At 49.6% G+C, this 15,736-nt stretch overlaps 1 protein-coding gene across 7 annotated transcripts in view; it reads left to right on the forward strand.

Moving 5' to 3' along the window:
* SH3RF2 (SH3 domain containing ring finger 2) overlaps positions 1-15,736 on the forward strand; it is a 126,177-nt gene that overhangs the window by 104,065 nt on the left and 6,376 nt on the right. For 6 of the 7 annotated variants that reach the window (XM_059417833.1, XM_059417834.1, XM_059417835.1 and 3 more), the window contains 2 exons: positions 1,043-1,401; positions 4,238-4,546. In XM_059417833.1, the coding sequence (XP_059273816.1) occupies positions 1,043-1,401; positions 4,238-4,513 (635 nt within the window). In that variant the 3' untranslated portion in view covers positions 4,514-4,546. The remainder of the gene's footprint in view (positions 1-1,042; positions 1,402-4,237; positions 4,547-15,736) is intronic. The other variant, XM_059417839.1, reaches the window with a different exon arrangement.

The following is a 15,736-nucleotide window of genomic DNA, read 5'->3' on the forward strand; positions in this document are numbered from 1 at the left end:
CGGGAAAGGAATGACTTCCTGTTACTGAGGGAGGAACATCTCAGTTCACGAAACAAAACAAAATAAAACTCAAGGAAGGGATAAAATCACACTCCTGGACTTGGCATTTTTAGGGCTTGCTATCGTTTACCCAAAAATAACGAGAGCTAACAAACATGAGGCATTAATTATGTGCTAGGCACTGTGGGAACACCCTGCACACATCATATGATGTAAGCCTCCCAGCAGCCCCATGAGACCCTGCTGTCACCTCCGGTTTACCTCTGAGGGGCTGAGAGGCCAGAAGGGGATGGGGCTGACTTGTCCCAGGCTTCCTGGGAGTAAGTCTGATTCCAGAACATCTTGTCGTGGGACTTTGTAAAGCTCATCCACACACAGCCCAAACCTTTCCGAATTTGCTTCTGTGTGGTGTCAGCATTTGCCTGCACACACCCTCCCTGAATTCTACTTACCCTTCCTCCCTGCAGCCCCCACCCCAACAGAAGCCACCCCACTACCACATGCCTACAGCCTCTTCAGGTAGCTGGTCAGAGACCCCTCCTATCCTCTCTGCTTCCCTGTCTGTCTCCCTCACATCCCTTCCAATTGACTGACTCTTTCTGTCCCTTTTTTGCTGTCTCTGTCTTCCATTTCCTCTTTGGTTTGCATGCCCCTGTTGCTTCTCACTGTGAAGCTGTCTCTTTAGGTTTGTCTTCTTCACTTTCCAACCGCTAGTCCTGAAGTGAGAGAGTGGGAGTGCATGTGTGTGCGTGTGTGTGAGGGAGAGAGGCGGCAAATGGAAGTAATGTACCTTCTGACGGTGCCCCCCCTCCCCCACCACCACCCAACACTGGGCGAGCCAGTTACTTCCTGCCAGCATCAGCCAACAGCACTAAAAAAAGAATAAGGTCACCTTTGAAAGACCCTGAGAGAATGTGAGCACACTCAAATGGGGAGAGCACTTAGCTATTCTGGGATATCAGGACACTTGGCTTACACAACCCCAACCCAACCTGCTGTCAGCGGCCCCTGATGCTGATATCTGTGTCATATCATTCCTCAGATGGATCCCTACAGAGACCCGTCCAGTCAGGGATCCCTGCCCTTGTGGTGGGCTCCCTCAGACGCAATCCCACCATGGTCGTACGGCCTCAGCAGTTCCAGTTCTGCCAGCCGCAGGGGGTCCCCTCCTCCCCCTCAACGGTGGTGGCAGAAGTGGGACCTAAGCCCACTCCCACTGGGGAGCCTGCCCTCACATGCGTCAGTAGGGGCAGTGACACCAGGATCCGCTCCGCAGCCAGTTCCCTCATCATGGAAGGCAAGGAAATCCCCATCAAGAGTGAGCCTCTACCTAAACCACCTGCGTCTGCCCCACCATCGATCCTGGTGAAACCAGAAAACCCAAGAAATGGCACCGAAAAGGTAGGAGTGAAGTGACATAAGGGGGTGGGGGGCTTATATAACCTATATATAGGGATATATATAGGGATATATAGGTTATAGCCCTAACTTTTCACAGCGTCCCAACTCCTGAATTCTGTTTTAGCGGACAAGGAATCAAAATCGCAGCCTCAAAACAACCCTCACACAGTAACACCCCACACACACACAGGCACAGCCCCTCAGCCCCCTTGTACCCTCTGCAAATGTCCTACTGGATCTCCTTTATGTTTCCCGAATATTTCTTCCATAGTCCTTTCGAGGCCCACAGATGAGTTGGAAAAAACATGGCTTTGGCATCAGACACATCTTGATTTGAATTCCAGGTCAGCTGCTTGCTATCTGGTGACTTAGCCAAAACACGGCACCTTTCCAAGATTCTTTTTGCCTAATCTGTGTAATAGCAGTTGAGAATAGGAACCACCTCACAGGCTTGGTGTGGAAATGAAACAAGAGGAGACGTGTTAAGTGCTTACACAGGCGTTCGTGGTATGGAAGAGGCACCGGAGACCCCAGAGAATTCAAGTGATTCATCAAGGTCACAGCAAATTATCATGACTCCCAACAACTTTGTGACCTCTATGACAGAGGGTCAGATCTTTTAACTTCTAGTCGAGGGCTTTTCCCACTAGAGACAGGAGTTTTTGTATCTCTCAATAGAATATCCTTGAGTCGGGAGGGACAATGAGATACAGGAAGTGACAGTGAGAAAATTAGGTGATTGTTACCTTTTAGTTTATTGGCTATCACCACTGTCATCATCATCACCACAAAACCAGCACCATTCCCCATTCCCCTCCAAAAGGAAAGAGGATTTGGTCTCCTTCTCTTTGTTAAGCATTTACTGAATGCTAACAACCTAGTAGGCCCTGTGCTGAGGACTTGACGTGTCTCATCTCCTTTAATCCTGACAGTAAGTAACCCTCTGTAGTAGATATTATTCTCAACAACCCTCTGTAATAGGTATTATTATCGTCATCCTCATTTTATTATTTTTTTAAATATTTTTATTTATTTATTTGACAGCCAGAGATCACAAGTAGGCAGAGAGGCAGGCAGAGAGAGAGGAGGAAGCAGGCTCCCCTGCAGAGAGCTCGATGTGGGGCTCTATCCCAGGACCCTGAGATCATGACCTGAGCCGAAGGCAGAGGCTTAACCCACTGAGCCACCCAGGCGCCCCCATCATCCTCATTTTAAAATGAAGACATGGAGGGTTAAAGAGTTAGAGGATGTTACTCAAAGGCACACAGCTGACACATGGGGGTATCTGGGGTAGATTCCAGATCTCATAGAAAAACTCATGCTCTTCATGCTAAGCTATCAGCTTGTAAGGAAAGGCATTTGGAAAAAGTTAGTGTTGACGGATGTGAATGTTGGGAGCTCCTTTTCAGAATTTTAGTATCTGAATAATTCCATTTTCCAGGCCCCAGTTTCCCTTTACGCCAGGCTGTTTGATACGGCCCTCAAACTATCAGCATTTAAGAGGTGCTCAGACCTCTGCAAGATATGGTGGGGGTCAAAAGTATGAAGAAACTTGCATTCTCAGTGGGGGACACTAGGCCCGATTTCATGGAAAACAAATTATTCTTAAGCAGTAGCAGAAAACCCTGAGAAGCCTTAAATCAGAGGTGTGCTAGAGCAAATACCTGTGGGTGCAAGATAGAGATGGAACAGGCATGGAGAGGTGAAACAGGGAGGGAGAGAAGGGGCTTGGGCCACAGGAGACCGGGGCTCCCATGGATATGGGGCCTGCTAGTCAGCTCCAGGCAGATACTGTCCATATAGGAGACAGGCCTCAGTGCACCAGATCTTTGATTTTTTAAGAGACATATCGAATACCCAACTTTTGTAGCAACATGGACGGGACTGGAAGAGATGATGCTGAGTGAAATAAGTCAAGCAGAGAGAGTCAATTATCATATGGTTTCACTTATTTGTGGAGCATAACAAATAACATGGAGGACATGGGGAGTTAGAGAGAAGGGGGTTGGGGTAAATTGGAAGGGGAGGTGAATCATGAGAGACTATGGACTCTGAAAATCAATCTGAGGGGTTTGAAGTGGCGGGGGGGTGGGAGGTCGGGGTACCAGGTGGTGGGTATTGGAGCACTGGGTGTGGTGAAAAAATAATGATACTGTTATGCTGAAAATAAAAAAAAAAAAAATTTTAAAAAGAGAGACATATGGAATTCGAATTTTTAAATACCATCACCCCATTTTATGTGTTGGCCCCTAAATCAAACTCTCAAACATTCTGCAGACAAAAGTCAGCCAGCAGGTGTCCAGGTTGCTAACTCTGCTCCATGCATATAAGGCCATTATGAAACTTAGGAGTTGGAGTCAGCAGGGGGAGTGGAGGGTACGCCAAAGAAGGGGTGGGCCCTGAGAAAGGCCTTACTGGCAGCTGGAGAGGACAGAGGAAAGGCAAACCTCTGGAAGGAAAGGCTTTCTGGAAGGGACCACAGCTTCTTGCCTCAGCCCTTTGCTCAAGGGGTTGCCTCTCCTGTTTCTCTTAGGTAATTTCTCATCATTCTTCAGCTCTCAGTTTAAATAGCTCTGCCTCCGGGAAGCCTTCTGTGGCCACCCCATCCCAGCTGCAGTGCGAGGGGCTCCATACCTCCCCTAACATCTGCCACCTCTACCTCCACAGCACGATGCAGAGTAGACACTCATAGTGGACACAAGTATTTACTGAATGAGTACAGAAATGAGGCATTTTAAGGAGGGACAAGCGTTGAGAAACAGCAGGAGTCGAGTCCCAGGGAAACCAGCACAGCTCCCACCTCACCCGGGTCCCTCCGCTCTGCTTTCTCTTGCAGCAAGTCAAAACCGTGAGATTTCAGAACTACAGCCCTCCTCCCGCCAAACAGTACACCTCCCATCCCACCGCAGGAAAGCCTGAACAGCCCACCACCCCGAAGGGTTCCCAGCCAGAAGCAGCCCCCTCGGGCCCAGAGATGAACATCCTATTCGCCCACCGAAGCGGCTGCCATTCCGGACAGCAGACAGACCTCCGAAGGAAGTCAAGTTTGGGCAAGACCGTGACCCCGGTGTCCGCCACTTCGGCCACACAGACCGTGTTTCCCAGCAAATGAATCTACGGGTGGCTTTTCCCAGACCCCAAAGAGGTGAATTGCCTTTAAATACAGTCTGCCTCCACTGATAGCGCCCTGCCATTCTTTGGCTACTCAAGCCTGGGTCCTTGTTCTGCTCATGTTACCTCTGGGAAAGGAAAAGTGGGCGCAGGGAGTCCTGCCCTGGGTAGGAAGATGAAGCATGTGGCCTTGCAAACGTAACAATTTGAGGCAGCAAGGCTACTACTCAGATCCAGGAGTGGGAGACGGACCTGCCCACCCTTTTCCCTGAATGGAGTGGGCAGCCTCATCCCCTGTGTTCTGTGTAGAATTTCTACGGTGCCCTAAAAGGGACTTCAGCCAGGGGTGTCACAATGGTGGGAATGTTGGCATTGTTTCTTTGACCTCATCATCGTGTTCTCAACAAGCATCCGAACAGCCTCTGGGGCCTTTACACTGGCTGCTAGTGGCTGCCATGTTGTTCCCTCCACTGAGTCTTAATCCTGGCTGTGAAGGGGACATTCGGGGAAGGGTGTGAGATGGATATCTGATCATTCTGAGAATCCTCGAAAACCAAAGGGAGTCAGCTTCCTGGATTTGGTCCAAACAAGAAGGTCAGAGAGAAAGCTATGATCATACTTTCAACTTCTGAATCTGTTTTCCCACGTACAATCCTGCACGATAGCTGAGCAGGAAGCACAGGGCTGTGGACAGGGTGCTGCATGGAACTCTGGCTATTTCATTCATCCTGGCTCCAGGCTGACGTCCCCGGGAAACACAGCACGCTTCAAGACAGCTGTGTAGGGGGTTGAGGCTAGACATATATTGCATTTGCATTACAAGCTTCTTTACTTCCTCTGAAGTCTCTTGGTTTGGGGCACTCTAGCTGTTTCACTGGGCCATGGTATAAGGCAGCGAGGTCAGGAAGATGCTAGTGCAAGGCCGGAGCGGGGACACTGCATGGAGGCCAGCGGCCGGGGACAGAGACGGGGCAAAGGAAGATGGGGAGGGAAGGGAGGAGCAGGAGAGGAGGGCGGTAGAGAGTGTGGGGAGTGGGTGTGAGCGAGAAAGACACAGATGGGGGAGGCAGAGGGGAATGTCGGGCAAGAAGCAGAAAGGGAGAGTGGCTCTGACACTCCTGACAAGTGGGGCCTGAAGGATGGAGCCTGCAAAACCAGGCGACCCCGCCGAGGGGGGGCCGGAGGGAGGCATCCTTGACTTGTCAGAAGAACACCCTCGGTGAGTTTAGCCATGAGTTCAGTCATTCTGCTCTACCCCCCAGAGCACAGATACGTGATACCACCAGCCACGCAAATATTTAGACTCTGCCTCTGTAGCAGCGGGACCCGTTAGTGTTAAGTATTGCGGCTGACAAGCAGGTTGTAGGGGAGTAATGGAGACACAGTCCTTGCCTTCCACATGGAACAGAAAAGTCTTCCAGTTGTCCACTGTCTTTATAGGGTAACCTTTCTGAGAAGTGTCAACAATCCGAAAGGCTTGCCACCCCCATTCCAGACTCTTCACTAATGCCCAGCATCACACACACTCCCTCCCAAACCAAAGCCCGTCTCTGTGGAGCCATATGAGGCTTGGAAAGGAGAAGAGAGTGTGATTTCTGAACTCACTGGCCCTTCCGATCATTGCTTCCACCACCACGTTTTGGACAGTCCCCGTGTGCTGGGCACCGCAATGAGGACAGCAGATGCGTCCTCTCCTATAATGTCTGCTATTACGTCCTAAGGCAACTGTAATTGTCCCCAGGACAAAGCCAGGGAAACCAAGGCACAAAGGGTAGCCGCAGATGGTAGCAGAGTGGGTTTGACAGCTGCCCACGCCCCAAGCTCAAGCTCTCTGACGTCAAAGCCCAACATGGGACTGTGCTTTATGAATGAAGAGAGCGACCCTGATCTAGGCCACTGATCCCCAGCCGCAGGGAATAGCGTAATGGATGCCGATGCCGCCTCGGCCACATGCAGACTGAGTTCAGATCCCCATTTACCGCGTGCTAGCCGTGTGATGTTGGGCAAGTTACTTAACCTCTCTGAGCCAATCTCACTGATAACAGCGGAATGATACTAGTGCCAGTCTCATTGGGCTAGCGTGAGGATTAACTGTCATTGTATTATCAAGTGACATAGTACACACCTCACACATTTCAGACTTGAATGTCTTTAAGGGAGCACGTCACTGAAATTCCGGGTGAGGAAGTCTAAAGCAAGGCCATGTCCGGGGCGGTGGTGCTAAAATGAAATGAGTATGGCCCTGTCATAGAGGTCAGAGCACAGGGTAGGCTGAGTCCTAAAGGATGAATAGGAGTCAGAGAGAAAAAGGGCTTGGGGAAGGCATTCCAAGCAAAGAAAGCAGCACTTAGCACTTGCAGTAATCAAGCCAAGTTCTCCTATATGTAGAGGAATCCACTCCTTTGTGGAGCATTCGAGGGATCCCAGGTAGACTGAGTACCTCATGTTTGAAGACAAGTCAAGCTGTGAGAACTCCATCCCTCGCCTAAGACTCAGAGTCACTAGGAAGGTGCCCCTTTCACCTCGTGATTAGACCCTGGCATCTGAGCACTACAAAAGGTGCTGAGGGCAGGCTCTGATTGGGGCTGGGGTCAGGAGGGCATCTGAGAGGTGGTGGGGGGGCACAGCATAGAGCCATACATTTTTGTTGTTCTTTTTAAAGATTTGATTTATTTGAGAGTGAGAGAGAGCATAAGCAGCAGGGGGGCAGAGAAAGAGGTTGAAGCAGACTCCCTGCCGAGCAGGGAGTCCGATGTGGGGCTCAATCCCAGGACCCTGGGATCATGACCTGAGCCAAAAGCAGATGCTTAGCCGACCAAGCCACCCAGGCACCCAGGCTACAGCCATACTTGAGGAACTGGTTTCCTTAAGCAGCATCAGGACCCTCACCTAGGGCTTCCTTTCTCGAGTGGGACCAGCACCACCTCCTTTGCCCTCCACCACCCACAGACAGGGCTTTTGGAGCAGCAAGAGTATAAAGCAGTGCCCCGCCTAGGAGTTGGTGAGATGCAGGACTGACCCAGTAAATGCAGGGTTCCCTGACTTCCAACTTCCGGTGAAAATGTGGAAGGTCCGTCCATCCCAGGCCTGCCGTTTCAGAACAGCAGCGATCCAGCAGGGCTGGGTCAGGGGCAAGCTGTAGTTAGGTGGACATGCGTTCTTCCACTTGCCACACCATCCCCCCCAAGCCTGCTTTGCTCACTCACATAACCACCATGTGAATGAAGCATCTTCTCCTGGAATCTCTGCGCTGGACATCATTTCTGTCTCCAGGGATGCCTTGAAAGTTAGAGCTAGACCCTGAGAGATCCTCATCCAGGCACTCGGGTCTCATGAGTGTAGCAAGCTTAGTCTGGGCCTAACAGGGTGTCAGTCAACAGTCTTTTTTTTTTTTTTTTTAAGATTTTATTTATTTATTTGACAGACAGAGATCACCAGTAGGCAGAGATGCAGGCAGAGAGAGAGAGAGAGGAGGAAGCAGGCTCCCTGCAGAGCAGCGAGCCTGGTGTGGGGCTCCATCCCAGGACCCTGGGATCATGACCTGAGCCGAAGGCAGAGGCTTTAACCCACTGAGCCACCGGGGCGCCCCTGGTCAACAGTCTTGAGGTGGGATCTAGGCATCTGTGTTGTCAGCATACTCCCCAAGTGATTCTGATGTCTAAGAACAAATCTAACTTTCTCGTCTCGTACAGTAGGCCGGGAACGTAGCCACGCTGGGTGCCGATATATGAACAATGCCTGTAGTGCTAGGCAAACAGTGAGTGCTCGGAGCTCCCACTCCTCCCCACAGCCCTTTCTCCACATTCTCCCCATCACTCTACCCTCCAGCAGCCTAAGAGCTCAGGCCCGGTGCAGCTGAGACCTTCAGCAGTAAAGCTCTTCTTCGTTCTCACTGGCTAGTGCCTGCGCCATGGTAATGGCTAAATATCTTGACTATTACTCTGTAGTAGAGAATGAGGCCCAGAGAGGTCCCTCAGAGATGAAGAGCTCTTCATCTCTGAAGAGAGATGCACTCTCCCAGCCCGTGTCCCAGCCACTGTCCAGCCCTTGATAATCACTTTCATCGGGCCCTTGGCTTAGGAAAGGAGAGGACTTAGAAGGTGGACAGTTCCTTGCTCAGTGGTCTCTGTGTTCCTTTAGCAAACATTTTCACAGGTTCAAGCAATGCCCTTAGCTTCCCGGCTCCTCTAGCATCAAGTAAACAGGTATGGAAGTTGCTTGTTTCAGTAAGATGATGAGAGGGCATGATCCTCGCCCTCTCACCCGCCTCTGCCCACACAGACCAGCCTCCCAGCCCCTGGACATCCTTCCTGGGATGTGCACCACTGGGACTGGCGGCAGAGGGAAGTCCTATCAAGGCTGTCTGCTGGCAGCAAGTGCTGAGCGAGCTCAGCTAAGCTGGGGCCAGCAGCTGCTCCCACGGGCGCTCCTCTTGTTTGCGTCTGGACGGTAAAGACCCCAGGTCTGCCCTGGGCCGAGCATAGGGAGTGTGAGCACTTCCAGCAACCTCTCAGGTGACCATGAATGACAGTCACTCGGGGAGAGTGTTGGGCAGGCAGAATAGAAGAGTTAACTCCGAAGAACCTTGCAGCAGCAGCTCGGTGTCCCTACGAATAAATCTTGCAAGGACATATTGCTTGAAATAGAACAATGTTAAATGATCAAGCCATCTGTTTGCCAGGCCATAGTGTTGTGTCCTAGACCAGAGCAGAAACAAAATGTTCTCTGGAAGGCCTTCTGCCTGCTGACCGTCACTTCCACAAACAGAATGCAGCCAAGGTGGGATCAAAGGTGATGGGGGCGGGGGGCATTGAGGAGCCTTCCACATCCGTCCATCCATCCGTCCGATACCAGTTATACCGCACCCACTCTGGATCAGGCTCCATGAGAGACTGGGGGGGCTCAGTGGTTCACAGGAGAGAGAAAACACATATGGGCCTCTCAGAGTGGGGTTTCTTAGGAATTCTACTGGACCTGGGAGCTCCTTTCTGCCTTCCTCCCTTATTTAAATTAAATTAGATCATATATATATATACATATATACATGATCATAAAACAAATAACCATATACCTACCATCTAGCTGCTTTTTTTTAAAGATTTTTTTAAAAATTTATTTGACAGAGATCACAAATAGGCAGAGAACCAGGCAGGGGAGGGGAGCAGGCTCCCTGCTGAGCAGAGAGCCTGATGGGGGGCTCGATCCCAGGACCCTGAGACCATGACCTGAGCCGAAGGCAGAGGCTTAACCCACTGAGCCACCCAGGCGCCCCCACCATCTAGCTTTTTAAAAAGTAATCATCCATTCCATTGAAGCCTGCTGTGTGCTTCATCCAATTTCATTCTTTCTTCCCCTCCCCCTCTTCCCTCATAACCACTATCATGAACTCCATGCTTCCCATTCCCCTGTACGTTTTCTGCACATGTACCATATGGAATTTTCAGTGCAGCTCATAGATCTGCTCAGTAAACACCAGTCAAAGCAGCTATCGCAACCTGAGGCCACAGAAACCCGCTGAATATTTGAACTCCCATCTGGCCTCTGTCACTGGGATTCTAAGGCTTTGAGTCATTGCTGGGAATTGAGGTTTTGATGTACAGCGTATCTGGTTTTAAGAAGTTCTAGTTTAGAGGGATTTTTGTACGCATCCTTCCCAGTACCGCTGCTTAGAGAGACCTTGCTGCTCCCAAATAGGTAAGATATGGTTTGCGACTGTCCCTGAACCTTTTGAGTACACGGCTTTCCAGGCGGCTCTCCTCTTGGCCTTGCCTGCCCCCCGGGGAGTCAACTACAGAAACCAGAAGCAGCCCCTTAGAATCTGAAACCAAAACAGATCTGGCTGCCACTGCTAGAAAGTCTCCCAAGAACCCTGTGAAGTCTGCAGGCAAAAGCTATTCTTGTCCCCTGACTACAGATCAGGAAACTGAGACTCAGAATGTGTCAGTGCCTTATTTAAGGTTTCACAACCAGTTTGAGATGGTAGGGAGAATACTAAAAAAAAAAAAAAAAAAATTGTCCCTGACTCACCATCCAGCAGAAATTGTCACCATTTATTGAGCACCTACTATGTACCAAGAACTTCACTTGCATTATGCCATCTAATCCTATCCAACCCTATGAGAAGAGGTTTTGCATTACCCTGTTTTAGAGATTACAGTTAAGGCTCAGAGATCAAATGACCAGCCCAAGGCAACAAGGACTAGAATCCAGAACTCTAAGCCCAGACCTTAATCTTAAATCACCGGGTCCCTCTGTTGTGACTATTAACACAAAACATGGTTGAGGCTGGAGAGGATACACAAATTGGGTATGTGCTTCTGAAATCACAGGAATGCAGGTGGGGGCAGGGTCAGAGGATGGTTTAATTCAGAGGGGCCAGCCCACCCAGATTAAAACTGTCATCAAGATGTGGTGGTGGGAAGGAAGGTAACTGAGAGTGTTCTCTACAGAGATATCCAAAAAGCAAATGTACCCCTGCTCCAAGGGCAGCCAGACACAACCAAGCAACTTGAAAAAGAACCGAAGCTTGCAGTGTGGTTCTGGATCATTGACGTCAAAGCACGATAATTATTTTGCATTCCCTAGATCTCTCCCTCTTCATGAATTTATTTCTGGTTTTGCCTGTTCTCACTCCAAATGATACAGAACAGAGACCCAGAAGATGGGGGGTATGATTTCCAAAATGACCCTCCACTTTCATCTTCTCTGTGGGAACAGGGGGACTCAGAGCAAGAACATCTTCCAGCCTTCCATGCCGGTATTTATCCAAAGTTCAAAAGCGACAGCTTTCAGGGGTAAACACACACCCACAGATGCAAGCTAATGATGCAGATAGGGTCACTGCTGGATGGACAAGAGCTACTAACGACTAAAAAGGATGCTAGCCAAGACCTGGGGAGAAAGGCAAAAGGCATCTGCAAAAGTCATTTTGTGAATCTTCAGTTAATGCTATTAGAATCAGTGCTAGCATGACCGAGAGACTGGATGATATCAGAGTTTGACTGCTGTAGGTCACATATATTCCAGAGGCCAGAGCCATACTTGTGCCCTCCTCAATGAACACAGCGACTCCCTGGACCACCCAAGAGGACTGTGAGAGCTGGTGGCATTCAGCAGACCTTCACAAAGAAAGCAAAAGCACGTTGACATCTGAAAGTAAGGAGGCAACAAAACCACCTGGAGGACTAAGGAGGAATTCAAATCAGGAGTGCAGTCAAAGGGTGGTACCCTCCCCTTCCCCGCTCCCAATTCTTTGGGAAGATGTTTTACATCTCTGTCAAGGAGAGAGCTGGAAAAAACTTCACTCCCTGAAGAGGACATGTCAGTCATAGCTCTAGTGAGACAGCATCAGCTTCCATGACAAGCGGCAGAACAGTCGCTCAGAAGGGGCGGCACCGGTTGGAAGGGAATTTTAGATATCAGAACCATGTTTCCAAATATCCCGTTCTGCACATTCTATTTATGAGCTCAATCCTTTTTTAAGCGTAAGCTCTTTTTAGATGTTGGCAATTCTGAGAGCCTAAGGCGTCTTCATCAAGGAGACCTCCAACAAAGGACTAGACTTTAAAGTTCCGGTCAGCAAGGATTTGGGGATAGCTACACCAGCTAGGTACCCAATCCACTAGAACATTATAAGGTATGGAGAAGCAATATAATAATAATAGCTGGGGTAAAGGGTTTTGGAACCAAGTCATCTGGGTTTCTGTCCCAGCTTTGTCACTCCCTAGTTAAGTTTCCTTTGGCAAATAACGAAACCAACTTGGATAAGTTACAACACCTGCCCAAACGTTTTCCCATCAGTAAAATGGGTATCAGAACCTCCACCTCATCGGGCTCTTGGCAGGATTAAGTGAAATCATGCATGTACAGCTCCGATTGTTGTATGGGTACATCAAAGAGTTCAATAAGTGGTAGTTATTACCAATAAACGGATATGGAAGCACAATTCAAAACCGGAGAGTACTGTAAAAACGCAGCTCTGTCATACGAAGAGAAATGAGAAGGGGGGAGAGCAATGAGGGAGTGTTTCCGTTGTCAGGGGGCTTCAGGGAGGAGAAACATGGTCTGAAAGACGTTAACATGGAAAAACGATGTTAGCCACGTGGAGAGAAAGCACCTGGGCTCTGGGATCACAAGTCCCTGGGTTCAAATCCTGGTCTTCTTGGCTCTCTGACCTTGGACCGACTACCCTCTCTGAGACTTTCTTGACTCCTCTGAAGAGTGGCAACAACACCTCAGCCCTTCATAGGATCCGAGGGAACGTGAAGGGAGCAGGAAGGCCAGATGCTGGGGTGCGCAAGGAGTCTAGAAGTGATAGCTGCCGGAGAAGTCTGCGGGCGTGACAGAGGCTCGAAGGCAGGTGAGCTGCGGAACCGCTGAGTAGCACAGACACTTACTCGCTGCCATTCATCAGCCATGTGCTCCATGCAGATACGGCGCTAACTCACGGGGAGGGAAGAGCGCAGCCAGCCAGGTAGCCCAAGTTCGAATCCAGGTTCTAGGTTTCTTCCCTGTGCCACTGTGGGCAAGTCCTTTATCTCCCCAGCCTTTTAGTCCCCTGGCTTGTAAGATGCAGGTAGTAGTCGTCATTCTTGGAGTGGTGCGGTGGGGAGGAAATGAGGGAATGAACGTAAAGTCATGAGCACCGGGCCCGGCCCATAGAAAACGCTCTGTGGCATCAGCTACCGTGATTACTCACAGGCAGGTTTCCCAGGGATTCCTCACAACAATTCCATGAGTTAAGTGTTAGGATCCCCTAGTTACTAGATCAAACAACTGAGGCTCAGAGGACACCTCACTCATCTAAGGTCATGGTACGCAAGCAGCGGGGCTGGCTCTGTAAGACTAGAAGTCTCAGATTTTGTTCTCATCACTTTTCACATAAGCTGGGAAGCGGCCCACGGTTGAGGTACTAATGACCATTATTTTCAATGTATCGATTATCCTAATGTCCATGAGTCTTTCCTCTTCTGATTGCCTCCACCTCGTCCCCTCCCTCACCTGTTGGAGGCGTGAGGTGCAGGCTTGTCGGTGTGCCGCAGCCCAGCTGCTGAGCATACGGGTGCATCATCTTTGGGGACTTGCAACTTGTCAAGGCTGACGGTGCTGACGGCAAGTCCATTCACAGAAGCCTTGCAGATAGGACTGACACAGACATGCTTCCAGCTGGCCAGGATTTCAATGAAAATCCCTCCTCCTAGGTGCCAGGTAATAGAATTACATGCCCCTGGCACACTTTGTAATTCAGAAAATGCATGTGCCAATGAGTCCCTCTCCTGCTGGATGCGTCCTGATGACCAAGGGGCTTCAGGCCAGTGTCCTAGCTCTTACCCTGCCCCCATTTAAAGTCACAGGATATTTTCCTCCTGGGTAGACATCAGTGTCCCCTCACGCATTTATCCATTCATTTCCACCCAGCAAACTGCTTGAGCACCAAGCGTGTGACAAAACCTTTCGCACCATAGACCTGGGATACAGCAGTGAACTGCGCAAGGACAGTTCCTCCCTTTGTAAAGGGGAGTAAATGGTCAACACACACGCAGGATGGCTTCCATATGACAGGTGTTAGAAAGGAAGCAAAGCAACCAGACAAAGAATGGCTGAGGAGGACGAGCCACATTAGGGAGAGTGAGCAGGAACGGTTTCTCCAAGGAGGTGGTGTGTGCACAGAGACTGAAGATCGAGAAGGAACCAGACAGGCAGTGTCACAGGCGAACAGAAACAAGCTCAAATGTCAAGGAGATTCGTTCATTTATCCAACATTTTTGATCATACGATAAATATGTGTTGAACCAACAATTGAATAGGTTCATCCTCTTTGTTCTGCCAAAAAGGGCCCTTGCACAGGGAGGAGGAGCTCTAGGGAGATGCCACATGCGTAGAGGCAGATGACTGCCTTTTCTCCAGTCCCACTCCCTGTCTGGAAAACAAGGGGACTGGCCCGCACAGCTCTTTGAGCAAGGACTGTGCAACAAGCAAAAAGCAATCTGTCATTTTTTAAAAGCAGTCAGGATGTGTGTTTGGAATTGTGTCAAGGTATGTCAAGGTATGTCATCTGCTTAATTATTATTAGGATATATGTACTGAATTTCCATGTGCACTCACTCACTCACTCACTCACTCTGAGAACACTGTTGCTTGGGAGCCTCCTGCCTCCCTCTCTCCTCCCCACTTCCAGCCCCAAGCTTTCTCTGGCAGAGTAGGGAAGAGTCCAGGCTACAGAACTGAAACACTTGTAGCCCAGGGGTGACTCACTATGTGACTTTGAGCAAGTCACTTCACTTCTCTGAGTCTCAATTTTCTCATCCACATAATGGGGAGAATAAAAGAGACCATCTCACAGCAACCATCTAAAGTGTTGTTCTTGTTTTAAGATTGTACTTATTTGAGGAGTAAGGACAAGCAGGGGGAGCAGCAGAGGGAGAGGGAGAAGGAGGCCCCCTCTGATCAGGAAGCCCAACAAGGGGCTCAATCCCAGAACCCCAGGATCATGATCCGAGCTAAAGCCAAACGTTGACCATCTGAGCCACCCAGCTGCCCCTAGAGTTATTATTATTTTTTTTTTTAAATATTTTATTTATTTGACAGAGATCACAAGTAGGCAGAGAGGCAGGCAGAGAGAGAGAGAGAGAGAGGAGGAAGCAGGCTCCCCACGGAGCAGAGAGCCCGATGCGGGGCTCGATCCCAGGACCCTGGGATCATGACCTGAGCCGAAGGGAGAGGCTTTAACCCACTGAGCCACCCAGGCGCCCCCCCTAGAGTTATTATTATCCTTACTTTCAGATTAGTGTGTGAAATTATCAGACAGAGAAGAGAGACAGAGAACAGAGATTTAGGTGTTTGAGGCAAAGGAAGCTGCAGCAGTGAGTGTAACAATAAGCCCATTTAATGATCTGTCTCCACCTGTAGCATTTTCCATCCTTGGAGATAATCAAGAAGCAGGACCACAGAAACAGTCTTAAAGACGTCTCTCCATTTATCATGATACTTTTGTGCCAACAATTACAGATCCCCTCTATGTGCCAGACACTGTCCTATGTCTTATATTTACTTCTTTAAACGTCTCACCACAACCATGCAAAGTAAGTACTGTTACTATCCCCCTTTTACAGATAAAGAAACTCGGACCCAGAGCAAGTAAATAACTTCCACAGGGCCACACAGCTGGGCACGGGTAGAGTTCGGAAATAAGCCCAGGCAGTCTGACTCCAGTCTGGGCTGCTGA

This window comes from Mustela nigripes, chromosome 12 (genome assembly GCF_022355385.1).
Source record: "Mustela nigripes isolate SB6536 chromosome 12, MUSNIG.SB6536, whole genome shotgun sequence".
In the NCBI taxonomy this organism is placed as follows: domain Eukaryota; kingdom Metazoa; phylum Chordata; class Mammalia; order Carnivora; family Mustelidae; genus Mustela; species Mustela nigripes.